This window comes from Uloborus diversus, chromosome 2 (genome assembly GCF_026930045.1).
Source record: "Uloborus diversus isolate 005 chromosome 2, Udiv.v.3.1, whole genome shotgun sequence".
Lineage (NCBI taxonomy): Eukaryota > Metazoa > Arthropoda > Arachnida > Araneae > Uloboridae > Uloborus > Uloborus diversus.
The window spans coordinates 62,316,974-62,335,073 of NC_072732.1; the positions used below are offsets into that span (position 1 = coordinate 62,316,974).

The 18,100-nt window shown below is 30.5% G+C and overlaps 1 protein-coding gene across 1 annotated transcript in view; it reads left to right on the forward strand.

Annotated features, from left to right (window-relative positions):
* Window positions 1-18,100, forward strand: part of LOC129235191 (protein unc-80 homolog) — a 151,876-nt gene that overhangs the window by 119,532 nt on the left and 14,244 nt on the right. Inside the window, exons 49-59 of the mRNA XM_054868885.1 lie at window positions 1,912-2,022; window positions 3,449-3,680; window positions 6,608-6,811; window positions 8,708-8,747; window positions 8,831-8,886; window positions 10,391-10,555; window positions 11,287-11,410; window positions 13,065-13,241; window positions 14,955-15,050; window positions 15,879-15,967; window positions 16,295-16,463. Coding sequence (XP_054724860.1) covers window positions 1,912-2,022; window positions 3,449-3,680; window positions 6,608-6,811; window positions 8,708-8,747; window positions 8,831-8,886; window positions 10,391-10,555; window positions 11,287-11,410; window positions 13,065-13,241; window positions 14,955-15,050; window positions 15,879-15,967; window positions 16,295-16,463 — 1,463 coding nt within the window. The remainder of the gene's footprint in view (window positions 1-1,911; window positions 2,023-3,448; window positions 3,681-6,607; window positions 6,812-8,707; window positions 8,748-8,830; window positions 8,887-10,390; window positions 10,556-11,286; window positions 11,411-13,064; window positions 13,242-14,954; window positions 15,051-15,878; window positions 15,968-16,294; window positions 16,464-18,100) is intronic.

An 18,100-nucleotide genomic window follows, 5' to 3' on the forward strand; every position in this document is an offset into this window, starting at 1 on the left:
GGTTTCAAAAATCTAAACAGGTTCTCAATTTAATATGCACAAATGAGAAACTTTAGAATATTCTTGAAATAGAAGAGCTAGCAGACAATACATCAAGGAGCAAGCAATGTTCATGAAACTTTCATCTATTGTATAACTGGTCCACCATGTAGTAACTAGGGTTGTGGTAAAAATTTGACTAGAAAAATTAGTTTTGAGAAATGGGGCCAATTTATTTTGCAAAGCTGTGACATTAGGTACAAAATTCTAGGCAAGTAAAATTCTGGCACTTTCTTCTTGAAGCATGTGACATAATTTCAATCACAAACAATTTAGAGGAAGCATAGTGAGCAAATTACAATCAGTAATGCCCGTTCAATTCTGTATGTCACTCCTCTTTCCTAAGTACCCCCAGTATGATTTTTTATCCTTTGTTAAATTAATCCAAATACTACGAGCCTCTGCAATTTATAAGTTTCCTTTCTGAACTAAATCAAGGGCACTAGCATTGGATTTTATTTTTTAAATGATGAAATGATGTTTAATTCTTTAGTTTACTCAAACAAATATCATTTACTAATTACTTGAGTTATTAAAGACACTTTTAAGTTTTTGCCAGTTTCTGCCGGTTTTTACCGGTTATAACCAGTTTCTGCCAATGGCATGGCAAAAACTAGTTTCTGCCGGCAGAAAGCCAACCCTGAATCAACAAGAAGAGAGCTCAATATTATATTCCCACTAATCCTTAAAATAGCTGATTGCTTACACAATTAACAAAATTACTACTTTGATGAGAACCGGTATTTTCAACATGGTATGGCCGTTGACATTACTACTTTGATATTAAATTGGCTTCAATTTTTAAATACAGTAGACCCTCATTTTATGCGGGGGTTATGTTCCATGAAAATGCAGCGTAAAATGAAACCGCGTAAATTGAGACCTAATAATAGTGTTAACATAAGGGTTAGGTTCCGTAGACGAAAGAGAAAATCCATTCTAGTGATAAATAAATGTATGTAATAAGTTTAATATGTACTTATTCCAATACATACGCACAATGTGCATAAAGAAAAAAGGAATCAAATTAGTGTTATTAAAAAGAGCTGTTTATGTTTTTTCTTTTGTTATACAATAAAAGCAATTTCCTCTGTAGTTCTTTGTGGGGCATTAACGCTTCCATGATCACTTGTGTAATTTTCATGACGGGATCTTCCTTCACTAATAAATCAGATCATATGCTATTGTCTAGGAATGGCTCAAAATTTTCGGTGTGAACGCTTTTGGTTGTGTGTCATTAATGTCCTCTATGGTTTTGTTCTCCCTTTGTCACTTATCAAAGTTCTTCCTGTGAACTCAAAATTGTGTGAGTTTAATAGCTTTATTCTGGAAAGAGCTCTTAAACCAATCCTAAAAAAAAACTCCAGTTGCCGAAGTTTGCTTATTAGTACGTCAAAATGCAATTTATTACTTGTTAACAATCTCAATAGTTGGGATTTTGAAAGAAGGGAAAATTTTGTCTGTTTGTAATGCCGCATCAGCATAAAATCGAAACTCATCCGCATAAAATAATATAAAAGTGTCAAATCTTAAACCTCGTAAAACGAGGGTCTACTGTATTAAAAGTTTTTTCTTTTTTTTTATTTCTGTGAACAAGGTATTTTTTAATTTATTTTTATTAATGAGTAAAATAATTGGAACTTAGCTGGGCCATTGTTTATGGTTACTTCTAGTAGGTAACACTTTCATGTGAGAGTGAAAAAAAAAAGAAAACGAAAGGTTTTGAAATTCAAAATTATTTGTGTTCAAAAGTTACGTTTTCTGGAGAATGACCCTTATGTGGCATTTCAAATACTTGCAATTTTTCTCTCATGTATTTAAATGTCATTTCTTGGCTCATAAATATTTATGAAATATTTTCTATTTCCTTAGGAACTACTCAGGTCCACAACGTACAATTGATTTACGTGGATCCAGTATCAAAAACATGTCTAGGGGTGCATGTTCTCCACCATACGAAATAGATGATGATAGTCATTCTAAGTCAGTACTGAACTAAGTTCATCATTTGTAATTTATCATTTTAAATGAAGTATTTGATTAAGAAACTAAATATAAATGAAAAGATATACAGTGGAATCTGCTTAATTGGACCTCTGGTTAAAGGGTCAGCCGCCTATTCAGACAAAGAACCGAAACAAATCTCATTATATAAGCATAATATTATTCACTTATTGGGACCAAAAATCTGTTTAATAGGACGAAGAAACGAGAAAACAAATAAGTAAAAAACTATAAATCGCCCACTTGAAGTGGGTTATTGAGCTTAAAAATTAGTGCATTAAAAATTAATGATGTTTTCTATAACTTTCAATTAAACCAAGCAATATTTGCAGAGGAAACATTTAACTAAACTCCAACTTCATGACACTAATGTTCTAGAAAAGATCAATGTTTAGTGAAATTTCAAATGTATTCAATTCAGTTAACATCTGCAATGAAATTATCAATCTACATTTTAGCTCTATGAATAAAACATAATTTTTTTCAAAAAAAAAAAAAATAAATAAATAAAAAATAAATAAATAAATAAAGAATTCTATAGTTGTAAAATACATAATTTTACACTTGGTTGGAATTTTTAATAGTAGCTCTTAAGTACGTTTTAAAACTTATTTTTTCTCTCTAATTTTTACTTCTGGTTATTGAATTGGATCGATACTGACTGGAAGGAATGTAACTAAACTCACATTGGTCTGAATACATTGTTGAACAAGTGCAAAAATGATTCTTTGGTTTATTTACATTTTTTTTTCAATGAAAAAATTGTAAACAATATTTCTTCCTTGTTTGCTCGCCATACATATAGGTCTCACAATAATCACAATAGAATTTTAATGTATTATGCAAAGCCTATTCGATCATGCAACACAGGCCCTGTTCGCTTAATCAGACCAGCCAGTTATTCGGACCAAAATGATCTCGTCCCTATGTGGTCCGATTAACTGGAATCAACTACTTTTTTTGAGGGAACCATTGAAAATATTCATTTATTGCTCTGATACAATTTAAATCAAGTATCTAATGGAAAAATATGATATAAAATTTTCCTTTCTTCCCCTTCTCTTCATCAACATCTTGGCTAGTTTATTTGTTTTAAAATATATGTTTAGCAAATGTTTTTTTTTTTTTTTTTTTTGAAATTTATGCTTGCATGCATTATCTACAAACTCATATGTCTGAAAACATATTACCAATAAACTTTGACAATTGTTGCCTTTTTTTTTTTTCTTAAGTTTAGTGTTTAGCACTTTTTGTATAAGGAAGAATTTTTCTGAAATACATAATTAAATAAAATGTACCACCTAAAAATATGTTATGTGGAGAAAAAAAATCTTGAAACTTTTTGTAATTTAAATTTGATCCAGTGAAAATGTTTAATTTTTCTTCTCCCTTTTTAACATTCAAGGTTCATGACTGATAGTTACTATAGCTCCCGAAGACCTCAACAACAACAATTTGATCGCCAGATTGAAGATAATGACATACTGAAATCTGAATTTCGTCGCCCTCGTGATATTTTGCTGAGTGTTGTATCAGAATTTTTAACTATCTGCTCCGCCAGACTGGCCGATTTAAGCAAAAAGATTCCTGACCTGTCTAGTAAATCTACAGAGCTCTTAGATAACAAATGCCATTTTGTAAGAAATTTTTCCATTTTAAAACTTTTATTTCCTAGCATTTATTATTCTTTAGTCACAACAGAAATGAATTATCATTAATCTGTTTGTTGAAAAACATTAACAAAGTACAAGTCAAAAAACTTTAAAATTTTAAATTAAAACGGTGCAGGCTCTTCTTTTATTTTTATAAGCTTTAAAACTTTAATATATTATGTCCTTCTTTATTAAAAGTGCATTAGGTTTTATGATTGGTATTTAAGATATGAGGCTTGAAAAAATTATTTATTCATCTTCAAAGGCTTGAATATTTTCATTCAATTAAGGTTAGAATCATGATGATTTAAAAAAAAAACTCATAATGTTGTGTCGAATAGTAAGAAAATGTATCATAAAATTAAGTGTACACTCAAAAAATAAATGAATAAGTTAAAATAAGAGCCTTTTATTAGTTTAATGCTTTTCCAGCTCATCAGTTTCATCTTGAACCTAATCTGCTGGAGGAGCATCAAAACTTCTTCACCATTGAAAAATAAGTTTAGTAGGATTTTGTCTATTCATTTGAAACAGTAAAATATAAAAGTTATCTGGTACTGAGGAGGGACAGGTTGTGTGTGTGGGGGGGGGGGTCCAATACCTCACAAGATCACAAGTGTTCAGTTAATTTTATTTCAGGAAATTTCAGAAATTCTGGACTTGTCAAATAAGGATTTATTCAGTTCAAATAATAACCTCCTAATTAAACTACTCTGTTTGATTCATTCTGCGTGAAATATCACGTAGTATTATAATTAATGAAATAAATCTCAGTATTGAAAATTTGCACTGTTGGCACCAAAAAGAAATTTTTTTAATTCTTTTCATATAGGGGTTATACTGTGTTCTTTATTACCATGTCTACAAACTTCTGTTGTGTGTTACTCTAATACTGATATCACATAACAATGCAGAATTGGAAGCACAGTCCTATTGCAATTACAGTCCATAAAACAAATTTTAAGAAGTAATACTCAATGAAGTACATAATTTATTCATTAAAAATAACAGACAACTTCTCTGCTCATTTTAGCGGTTTTTTTACAAGCTAGCTCCAATTTTTTTTGAGTATTTTGAAATCTGATTGCATCTGCTTCTGTAAAACTCGCTCGTTTATGTTTACTGTGTGATTTTACTGTGTGGGAATGAATAATTTTGTGTTTGCCATTATTTTTAACCTCTCAATTTTTTTTTTTTTTTTTTTTTTTTTTTTGTTCGTGGTTGAAAAGTTAACACTTTTGTCATTTTATCACACTCACTTGAACATTTTAATTTATGTGCATCAAAGTGGATTCAAGCTAATACCATTCATAAAAATTATCATTAATTTTATCAATGTTCATATTAAACTTATGAAGGTTTTAGAATATAAAATTATTTAAAGAGTTGATAAAGGGAAAAATATGAATATGAATAAAATTTAAAAATCATATTATGTTGTATTAATTGTGTTTAAATTATAATAGTAGCTCAGCTTGTTACATTTTGCCTTTATTTGAATTTTTAGAGATAATATGTGGAAAGTATAGATCACATAATTGCAATTTTATTTTTGTAAAATGCTAGTTTTGGCAATTAATGCAAAAAATGCTTTTTTCTTAAAACCTTGCACGTCATGGAAAGTCCCAGCAGAAGTCATAGAAAGTTATGTATTTGGTACCGGTTCTGTGTTACAGATATCCTGTTAATAATACAGTCGAACCTCGTTAATTTGAACATGCTTCAAATGAATTACTGCTAAGACATACTACATTTATGTTGCCCATCCTATTGTATTTACACATAATGCTATTTATAGTTTTTCAGATAAGATGAACTATGGTTAAGAAAAATTAGTTTCATATGTCCCTTTAAGTATATTTTAACGAGATTTGACTAAATATCTTCTAGACAATATGTTAGAAGCCACTAAAATGTCATTACAGTAGACCCTCGTTTTACATGGGGGTTATGTTCCATAGAAGTGCCGAATAAATCGAAACTGCGTAAATTGAGACCTAATACTAGTTTTAAAATAGGGGTTTGGTTCCGTAGATAACAAAATACTTCATTCTATGATGACTAATTGTATAATAAGTTTAATGTGTACTTATATAGACTTTTATGTGCAACATGTATAAAGAAAACATAAATTAATTTCATGTTCTGTTTATAAAGAGGAGCTGGCTATAATAGTCTTTTGGCAGTCATTAAGAATTTTTCTCTGTAATTCTTTGCAGATTCTTAACGCATCCATGATCACTTGCGTCATTTCCATGATAGAATCTTCCTTCACTAACAAATCAGAAAGATCATTTCTATTGTCTAGGAATGGCTCAAAATTTTCAATGTGAACGTTTTTGGTTGTGTGTCACCAACGTTGGTATCCTCCTTTATTTTGGCCTCCTTTGTCACTCCTAAAAGCTCTTCTTCCAGTGAGTTCTGAACTGTGTGAGTTTAATAACTTTACTTCTGGAAAATGCTCTGGAACCAATCACATAAAATGTCTCTAGTGGCCCAAGCTTGATTATTAGCACATCAAAATGCAATTGATTATGCATAATCTGCAATCTTTATGAGTTTGGATTTTAAAAGAGGGAAAAGTTTTATCTGTTTGCATTGCCGCATCCGTGTAAAAACGAAACTCATCCGCGTAAAATAAAATAAAGGTGTCAAATGTTAAACCGTGTAAAATAAACCCGCGTAAAACAAGGGTCTACTGTATTCTTAACTATTTTTTGTTGTATGTAATTCTCAATACTTCTCTTACTTATTCCTATTAGAAATGGCTTCACCTCAAAACCTTACTAAATGTGCACTAAAAATCATTTTAAAAAAAAGACTATCCCCCTCTTTTTTTTTTTGGTAATTGATATAATGGCAAATTACTATTTTCAGTTTTTGAACATTGTTTGAATTTATTTTTTTCGCAGAGGCTAGCAGAAGTGGCCCATAGTCTTTTAAAAGTTGCTCCATATGACCCTATAACAATGTCTTGCCGAGGATTGCAGCGTTACATGAATGAAGTTTTGCCTCATTCAGAATGGGCTCAGGAAGCTATGCGACCAGCACTGATAATGGTCTTAAGACGAATTGATAAAACATTCAGTAAAATTGCTAAAAAGGCTAATATAAGGGTTTGTACCTCAATTCTTATTATAATTCTCTATAATTTGCTTTATATGTAATATTTCATCAAAATCAAATTTTATCTATTTATTCCGTTTCTTTCTCTCTTGTACTAGCAGGGGAACACGGGGCAAAGTGAAATAGTGAAATATTTTCTCTGCTTTTAGCTCCACCTATCTGGTATTATTTTAACTATGTAGTACCATATGTAATCTATTCTAGTCAGGAAAAAAAAAACCCCAAAGATTAAAGCATTTGGTAATAAAAGCAATTTTAAAAACTTTATACTCATATTGTAATATTTTGTTGTAAGTCAAAAATTATTTTTGTAACTGTAAAATGATAAAGTTCTTATTTTTTACATTTTAAATGTTTATTAAGACCTCCTAATATTCAATGCAGTATTAATTCTGTTAATATTAAGCCTATTTGAATTTTAAATAAATTGCACAATTCGTCAAGTACATATGGTGCAGAGTGAAATATAGTTTGTTTCCCTTCTCACTCAATCATTTATTATAAATCTCTTATGTTTTTATTTATTAATTAATTTATTTACATTCTTCATTTAGTAAGTCACTTATTTATTCATTCATTCACTTATTTTCTTTATTCATTCTTTTATTTGCTCATTTATTTTTCTTCATACATTAATTAATTTATTCATTTAATTATTCATTTATTGTTTCATTATCTTTTCCTTTCTATCAACCTTTTATTTACTGATTCTTTTGATCAAAAATATGTTTTATAATCGAATAGAAAAATATTTTATTTTTCACTTTGCCCTATGAAAAAAAAATGAACATTTTCCTCTGTTTTTTGAAGACTCAAATTTACTGCCAAAAATAAAAAATACTGTTTCAACGCGAGTTTCATTATAAAATACAATGTTCTTCCTTTATGTACTGTAATTTTCAAAACAAATTTCCAATTTGTTCATTTTGAAAAAAATCAGTCATCTTAACAAATTCACTTTTCACCACATTTCCCTACTAATTTGTATGCATGCTCATATATCATCGCCTCAGAGCAACAGTAGGATATCTTAGCGTTATTCCTGGGATTAGATGTCTTACTGTTGCTCTGAGGTGATGCTATATTACTCTTTATTTTACTTATCAATGTTATGAATTATGTTAAAGATTTTAGTACTAAATTGACTTAAAATGCTAATAAAATTTACTTTTCCATTAAAAGCTCTACTTTTGGCATGCAGTGAATCTTTTCGATTATTTTAAACCAAAGCTCTGTACCGTGATTTCTGACTTCTGATACTCATTTTTAAATTCTGCCAGTGATTTATGTGCTCAGCAGAAGTCGCAGATGAGAAATCATAACTTTTGATGTCAACAGTCAGTGTCCTCTTTTGTCTATTATGGATCAGTGTTTATCTTTAGAGTCAATAGGAGACTACCCATGAAAAATTATGTCCGCAAAATTAACTTTTCCATTTTAATCTTGGCAAATGTTTTTTAATTTTATTTCTTGTCTTCATGTTTGTTCAAAGTTACATATAAACTACTTGTTGGCACCCCCCCCCCCTCCATCAATCACTTAAACCATGGGCCTAACCAGATTATGTTTGCCTCAATTGTAGACAGTTTATTTAATTATTGCAACAAAATTTTGTAGATTCCTGAGTGTGTAAATATTATGTATTGTATTATTTATTATTTTATTTTTGTGTTTCATATATATATTTTTAAGTTTGATGTGTTGTTTAAATGAATTTTTGTGATTTGTACTTCGGTCTCAATAGTGATATAATTTTAACTTGTGGAAATTTCTCGTATTTGTGAACCATTTGGTATGTTACAATGTACCTGTAGTTGTTTAGTTACATTTTCGCTACCAATGTAATGTTGATTTTTTGTGTGAAATAAATGCTTTTTCTTGTTCAGAGATTGACTGATTGGAATGCTGCAAGATCGTTGCTCAAAGGTAAAATAACTTTTTTTTAAAAGGGAGCATAAAATAAAGAAAATAAAAATTGACTCATTAACCTATTTACTTTTCTTCTCTAGGTGTTTACCTCACACTCTATAAGCATCCATACATTGTTCATCTTCCTCATCTAAAGGTAATATTCCATTTCACATGTTTTTATGCATTGTGCTGAATACAAATAACTCAATTTGACAAAAAAAAAAAAAAAACTTTTGTAATGAAAACTTTTAGTCAGTTTTTACTATTTTCATTGTAGAAATTGGATACTGTACTTCTTAATTAAAAATGTATGCTGAAAAGTCTGTTTTTCAAAGTGCAAAAATAGAACTACAAAAAGAGTTGACAAGCAACTCGCTTTTGACCCAAGTATATGATATCTGTGCACTTAAGCAACCTACTGATTTTCTTTTGAAATCCAATGTCTTTTTGAAACTGCATGCTCCTGAGCTCATTAACTGACTTCTGATGAATATGCTTGCGTATTTTATGATTTAAATATATAAAAAATAAATTTACCGGTAGTAGATCCTAACTAAGTTTTAAATGTATTATTAGGAATTTTGTAGAAGTACTAAATTGTGATGTTTCTGAAAATATCATCTATTAAATTGATTGTCAAATTGATGGTCAAATCTATTAAATTGATTGTCAAATAAATATAATTATCAAAGCAGAAAAATGAGCAAAATGATGACAATATGTTATTTTACACTATTATGCTAAACCCCTCTATTATTTATGTTTTTTTTTAACGGAAAATACAACTCTTACTGAATATTGAAAAATACCCCTGCAACAATTTCATTCTTGATGTATCCAAGTGGTACACATTCTGTAGCCCCTATATTTAGAAAGAAAAGTTTTTTAAAGACTTTAAAGTATTCAAAACAGCTATTTTAGCACCTTTTATAAAACATATATTTTTTTTCTTTTCTCTTGAGTCTTTTAATGGAGCATGCGTTTTGAAATCTTTTTTTATGTGCATTTTCTAAAACCAATTGTTTGCAATATTAATGATGATGTGTTTGAGTGAAATTTTGCGTTGTTTATTTGTGAGTTATGTAAAAAATGCAAACATATTTATTGAGCAATCACGATTGCTTATCGTTCTCATTTGACTGTTTTTGGCGTCTTTTGATTTTTCCCACCGTCGACGGGCTCCTCACGATGCTGCTCCTATAGCGAAATTCGTCTCCAGGTTGCATCCATGTCCTACACACACGCGCATACATACACAACTACACACACGCGCACAAACATGCACACATGCACACATACGCACACAAACACATACACACACATACGCGCATACAAACACATACCCACACGCATACATACAGACACCCACACATACACACACATACACACAATTACCCATGCATTCATGCCTGCACACAGACACAAACACATATGCCTACACACATACACATACCCCCCCCACACACACATTCATACACACAACTACCCACACACTTATGCCAGCACACATGCCCTACACACACATACACATAACCCCTACACACAAACACATACCCCCAAACACAAACACACGCCTACATACGCACACTCGTGATTGCGAAAAACATAATTTGAATGTCAAAATTCAAATTAATTTTTCCTTTTAATTTAATTTGCAGTCTCTTGTGAGTGGTTGCCAAAGTATTATTCTTGGTGATCCAAGCTCATATGCAGAAAGCTCCACTAATTTACCATCTACTGCTGCTGCTATTGGCCAATCACCCCCTCCAAGCTTTTGCTCAGTTGTGGTGCGTCTCATCGCCATGCAGATGATTGCTTTAGGAGTAAGATAATATTTATTAAATTTGCATTTTGTTTTTAGAAAAGTCAGTTGTTCCTTCTTTTGTTGAAATAAGATATTACTATCATGATTCTTGTGATTTTTCTCTCGGATCACGAGCCTGTGTTTTTCTTTTCATCTTGCTTGACACTCTAGATCCCCCTCTTTTTTCAATCAAGCCATGGTACAGAAAATTACTTCAATAATTATCCTTACCGAACAGTACTATTTCGTTTTATGGTTTGTAATTTAAGTTCAAGCAGGAGTAAAAATGTATTTAAAGCTGTAAATCTCTAAGGAATCGGTCTGAAGATTTTCATTTTTGAGCAATTTTTAAAAGAAATTCTGCAACTCATTTCAGAACATTATATGTTACTTAGTTTTGCATTTTTTATCTAAAATAATCCAAAAACAATTTGCTTACAATTTATGGTTTAAAAAATAAGTAATAAACTAGAATTAGATGTGCTATCTTATTTCCAATTGTTGCTCCAACATTCATGTAATTTGGGAGAAACCCTGAGATTTATTTATGTTTTGAAATGATTTGAGCAATTTTTTTATGTTTAACTTTTAATTCATATTTGTATAGAATATTTGCCCTTTACAGAATTTTAAGTTTTGAAAATAATTCTTATTCACTTACTGATACATTCAAATTAACTTTTAAATATTGTCCTAATTTTATCATTGATATTTTAATAGTTGTATGATGACTTTTAATCAAATTTTCAGGAAACTCAGTCCTTAGAAAGTGTATGTGGTGGAAGTTCTGCATTTTCTAGTCCAGAAAAGATTGAAGTTTACTTGATGAATTTAATTCTTCCTTTGTGCATTAGAATCTGTAGTGGCATTAAAGGTGATAGTTTAAATTTAAACTTATATATTTTTATGTTCTTTCTTTGATTTATATTCAGATAATTAAAAGGACTTTTGATGATTTTTTGTTTATTTTACTTATTAAAAAAAATATGTAATGATGATTGAATTTTCTATGTTAGATATGATTAGATAATCTTCATCTAGACCTCCAAACATTAATTAATAAATATTTCCAACTAAAAATATGTTAAATAATTTACGTATAAGTGTGTAATCCATTGCACAAAAGTTACTGTGACCAAGGGTGCCCATATAGGGGGCAAGGGGAGGTTCGAGGCCCCCCCCCCCTTCTTTAAAATTAGAACTTCCTTGCTTTTAGTACTTTTTCCTTTTGCAAAAATGTAAAAACATTTCTCCAGCTATTAATGAATAAGTTATTTAAAATGTGAAATTTTAATAACTCTAATCTGTCCTGAAATCAGTTTCCACGGTGAAAATATCCAGCTAAACTTCGAGGAAAATATTTGAGAACCCCCCCCCCTTGCAACTTTGCATATGGGCGCCCATGACTGTGACATATCATTTTATGGAGTGGGCTGATAAATGGGGTATGGCTGTTAATGTTGGGAAATGTCAAGTGCTACATTTAGGGCATGGAAACAAGTGTACTAGTTATTATGCAAGGTTCAGTCATTAGTCAGGCAGAAAAAGCTACTGATCTAAGCGTCTTAATAAGTCAGAATTTAAAGTTTAGTCAACAGTGCAGCATAGCTAGTAATAAAGCCAATAAGATGCTTGGGTTTATCAATAGATCTATTTCAAACAAATCTAAAGAAGTTCTTCTGCCCTTGTATAAAGTTTGGTAAGATCTCATTTGGAGTATGCTGTTCAGTTTTGGTCTCCTTATCTTAAGAAAGATATTAATGTATTGGAAAGGGTTCAAAGGTGGGCTACAAGGCTAATAAATGGACTTGCTCATTTAGACTACGATTCCAGGCTTAGAATACTAAAAATGTAGTCTTGAGCAAAGAAGAGACTGATGGGATATGATTCAGTTGCTTAAATTTATTAAAATGAAAGATGTTACAGGACTAAAGTTTCGCACTAAAAACAGGACAAGGGGTCATTGTTTTAAGCTATTTAAATCTCAGACTGACATGGATATCAGGAAAAATTATTATTTTAGCAGGGTAGTGGAACCTTGGAACAACTTACCAGAAGAGGTGGTAATGAGCAAGGGGGTAGATAGTTTTAAGAGGACCATTGATCTTCACTGGGGATTGTAAATTGACTAGGACCAGCCTAGCTGGGCCCAGAGCCTGTTGCTGGTCGTCACCTTTGTGTTTGTATATTAAGATCAAAGTTAAGACAATTTTCATAACTTATTCTCAGCCAAGACTTTATTCATGAATAAGATGGTGTTACATTAAGTGTGGAAAATGGAGCGATTAACTGCAAAAAGGAACATTAAAGGTAAAATCACCAAGTCAAAAGTTGATGTTTCAATACTAAAATGGCAATTGTTTATTGAATTTATTATTAAAGAAAGTATTAAAGAAATATATAATATTTTACTATGAAATTTTTTTAATAATACTTTACAATGAAATTACTGTTGTTAGCAATTATGCTTTTATTTAATTAAACATTATGATGAATATTAAATACTTAATATCGTCCTTTCTTTTTAGATGTGCCGAAGCTAAGGCATTCAGACATAACCTTTGCTCTTACAATGGTACTTCATGCTTTGGCTCCTATTTCACCTGCTCAAAGCAGTGTCACAGCTAAAGGTGCTTCAGATAGTAGTGCTACTGGGAAGTCGCCTAATCGCTCTAAATTATTCCTTTTTCATATTGGATTTGTTGGTATATAAAGTTGCTATTTTGATAAAACAACACTGAATTTAAATAGTGGCGGAATGCTTAAACAATAATAAAAATTTGTGGTGATGCTACCACGCCACTGTTCTTCTGTTATTATGTTTCATATTTCTTGGCTTTTAAGATGCACTTCTGCATACTGTGCACTGTGATAATTTGAACTTAAAGAAAATTGTTTCATTAGAGATATAAAGTGTCAAAACAGCTTTTTTAATGATTATATTCCTGCAGAAAAAATAGAACATTATTACATTTTAAAAATACGAAGTATTTCTTTCTTTTTTTTTTGTTACAATAATAGTGCTGAAAAAATTCCAGAACTTTTTCAGCACTATTATTGCAGCTAAAATCATTTACTATTTGTATATTCTACTCATTCAAAACGGTGCTGTTATCAGCATTTGCATTAAAGGGAAAAGCTTTATATACATGATGGAATAATATTCAGCTGTATTTTTCTTAGTGAATTAACTTATGTTTTTGAAGATGAAGTTATACCCTCAGCCCATCAGAAGCAGCCAGGCTGATTTTCAGACCCCTTTTTGAGTCGATAAATCACCTCATGACCGAGGAAATGGTAATGTTAAGTTTAAAGAAATAGTTCTCCAAATCACTTTTTAAAAAAAAAAACAAGAAATGTTTTAGTACTTTATCTTAAGGTATACATATGCACTTGGGAATTTTTTTTTTAAATATGTTTTTCAATTTTCTCTTAGTATGTTGCTGACAAACATTTAAAACTTTTTCAGAATGAAAAAAATTACAAACTAATTAATAATCATCAAGTTAATATCTAATGAGCTAGTTGACAACATTTTTCAAAACACAATATCTTAATACCTAGTTAATCTAGACGCACAATTTTGAACCAGTTTTTTTTTTTTGATAGTTGCAGACTTCTTAAAATTATGTGACTGACGCTGAAATTCAAGTAGTTGAAACAAATATTGTTGAATACTTTTTGATCTTAGTTCATTATAGAATTTGAAGATGTACTTATGCCAACTGTTGTTCATGAAATGAAATAAATAATGTTGAAATAATCGAGACTGGTTCAACCTGCCCCTGGGTCCAACCAACTCCATCACCTCGTATCCTCAGTGTTGTATTTGGAAAAATGATTGGGGGAACTCACCTTGTGGAGTTTGAAGGGACTCACCAAAAGAAAAAGTGGTTTGAAACCAATTTACATTACATATGCATAATTTTTACAATAAAAACTAGATATTTCAGGGTACTGCCCTCCTGAAATGCAGCATGCCTCTACAAATATATCTTCAACAGACTTAGCAATTTAAATCTGGAATAATTCAATATCTGCTTCATACTCCCCCCCCCCCCCCCTTAAACTATGCACAACTTCAAAATCTAATTTGTATAACTAAAATATGTCCAAAAAAAAAAAAGCATGAATAAAATGTCACCACAAATTTTGTTTTTTTTTTTTTTTAGGCTGCATCAAAGTTTTGTATCACCAAAAATTATTTCTTTTGGTTTTTGGTCATGGTCCATATGTTAGTCATAATTTATTGAGACAGGCTAAATGTCATGCATTTAGTGTTTTTAATGATTAAGTTGATTGTTATGTTGGCTTGAAAGCTGTTTAAATATTTTGTGTTTAAATATTTTGCCATTTTAGTGCCTTAAATCATATTTTTTTATGTACTTAAAGACCTTTAATTTATTGATTTGTTGTAGGTTTGAAGATTTTAATTGTATGCTTTGAGAAACAGTTAGGAAATGACTGGCACAGAATCGCTTGCTGTATTCGAGAACTTGGAAACAGAATGCAAGGTATTTAAATGATGAAATTTGTGACACAGAAATAAATTTAACGTTTGAGTACTCTATCCAAAAAAAGTAATTCCTGTACCATAAAAAAATTGGTTACTAGCATATTTTTTAATATACATGTATTGAAGAGATGACCAGCTGCAAGCTCCAAACCAAACTATGCTGATCCAAGTTCATTTATCAATCCCTCATGCCGTTTAAAACTATTCACCCCATTGAAAGTAACTCCTGCTCCTTGAAACTAAATGAAAAATCTGCAATGTGCTATTGAAGTAGTAATTTTCCTAATTTTAAGAATTGCTACTATTTAAATATTTAACAAAAAAAAAAAACTTTTAATATAGAATCAAGTGCCTTCTAAGACTCAAGAGAAGATATAAGAATTAAAGAATATTAAAAAACAATATTCAAAGCATACAAAAGCAACAGGTCAGTAGAATAACAGTTACAATATAAAAATACCTCTGTATGGTACGGATTTTTAACCAGGGTTGCTTGTTCTTGCATTTTACTGTGTCTTTAAAAAATCCATCTCATATAAAAAGTTTATTATTGTTGTTAGTAGTTTAAGGTTTATAGGCAAATGCCACTACTATCAGTTTAGAGAGAGAGTTCAGACAGTTGTAAAATCCATTTGTTATGCCTTTAAATAATTTTGTTTGTAATTCAGTTACAGTTTTGAAATGCAATGTACAATAGTAAAATATGTTTAAAACAAAGAAAAGTTTGAATGTGCATTTGGAAAAAAGTTCTTTTCTTTCAAAATGGTATTTACCTTATCTATTTGTTTTGTTTTGCGTTTGATACTTAGCATAAATATTTTCTTAGGTGGTTTGAGTTTGTGGAATTTTATTGACTTCACAGTTACTCATCGTACACCATTGTATATATTGTTGTATCCTATGATCAAATGCAAGGTAAGTTAATGGAGACGTGCTTATATTTAGTTTCTGAAATATTGTATAAGAAAAGTAATAATTTGCTTTTTGCTTTTATTGCCTTGTAATTATTTGATATTTCTTTCTTATTTCATAAATAAAGTTACAATTAAAATAAATTACAAGTTTTAGAAAAACTTTTTTAATTTTCTATTTTAGAAATTTATTAAATTGCAATTTTGTTTATAAATCACACTTCCATTTGCGGTTTAACTCAATTTGAAATTTTTTTATCCTAGCAATCTTAATGATATGATAATTAAACTGAAGAAAAATATTTTAACAAATTTTTCTGTTGTATTTCAGATGTTGAAAATAATTTGTGACAATGAACAAGAATACTCTTTTCAGCAAAGAATTAAAGGGAAATTGTATGGCCATAGTTTACCTACTCCTAAAAGTCACGGAGCTTTATATATTGATATGGTTACTGAGTTAAAAATGTTGAAAGAAGATATTATATCTTGGAAAATAGGTGGAATCTCTATTTTTTATTAAAATTTTTATAAAAATTTTATTTCTTATTAAATGATTCAATGTAGGTATCTGTAATGTTAGTATTTGATATGTTAGATATTTTTTCGATCATAGGAATTTAAGTGCTAATGCTATCAATAGGTCTGGCATATCAGCCTACTGTATTTAGAGAGGACGCTGTGTGAGTGTTGTTTGGGACATGGTGGCAGAAAGGGTATTGATCAACAGCAGTGTACTTGCCATTTACAGTAATTGGGATGGTGCGGTACAATGAGTATTGTCATGTGTTATGGGGGAGTATACACTTTCTTTTTGTAATGTGACTTATAAAATACACATGCAAGCATTCATAAAAATTTATTTGTATATGTTCTTATTTTACACATAAAAAACTTTTCAAAATGTATAACCATTATCGTTCATAGTCTGACAACACCTGAACTTTCTTGTGGTATACTGGTTCAAAATCACTTTTGTATAAATATACTATCTCACACTTGTATTATAAATGATTTTGTCAATTGAGTCCCAACTTGATTGAAATTTTCATATACCGCTCAAAAAAAAAAAAAAAAAAAAGGCAAAAAAAAAAAGGAAAGAAAGAAAAATGGCACAAAACCTGGTTTGAGTGTATTCATTATGACTGCTCTGTACACAGTAGCATTTGGTATGAGATTCCAACTTGGCCAACATGATCCAATTATAAAAGAAAAACTATTCATGTTTGGGTATCAAACTTTAAAGCCAGAGTTACGGACAGTGAAAACAAATACACTTGACCTACCTCAGACCGTAAAAATGCTGAAAGATGTGGAGCATGTGAGAGCATCCATCCAAGAATCTCTAAAGCTTTTAGCATTAAATATTCAGTAACTCTGCAATTGTTTGATTGGGGTGTAAGAAAAATCATGTAAAGTGATCTTCACTACATGAATAGTTTTCTAGCCGAGCAGGATCGTGATTCACTTGTTAGAACTGAATTCATATAGCTTGCTAAGTAGTGCTCAAAAAACTATCATTACGAATATACTCCTCCACAACTCATGATGATGGTCTCTGAGTCATGCCATTGCAACTACCACAAATACGCCCACTTATACTGCTATTAATCAATTCCACACTTCGACCCCATATCCCCATCACAACTCTCACAACACCTTTTCCAAATACAGCATGTTGATGCGCCAGACCTTGTGTATTGTTTATTGAAATGTTCTTTTTGATTATTCAATAGTTTTCTCTCAAGATACTCATAAAAAACATAAAAGATATATGAATTGCATGTAACAATTAAAAATGTATTAAAAGTAAAATACAGATGAAATGTTATTACTCTCCCCTGTTCTTGACATATATTTCTCAACTTCATAACTTATTTACTACATCATAAAAGGGCAATTAAACAGACCTATAGTTCCCTGCATTACCTTTAGACCTTTTCTTCAAGAGCTTACTGAAATAGTCAAAATTTCAACAAAATCAGCTAATGTTCTGGGTTTCTTGGTTGGGTGGCGTTGGGTAGTCACTCCACATCTCCCACCAAAGCCAAGAAGGTCTTGTTACCATTGGGAGAGAAGTGGAGGAGTTGTCTTCAGCCTTTCTTCAAGAGCCGCGTTATTTTAACCAGCTTCCAAT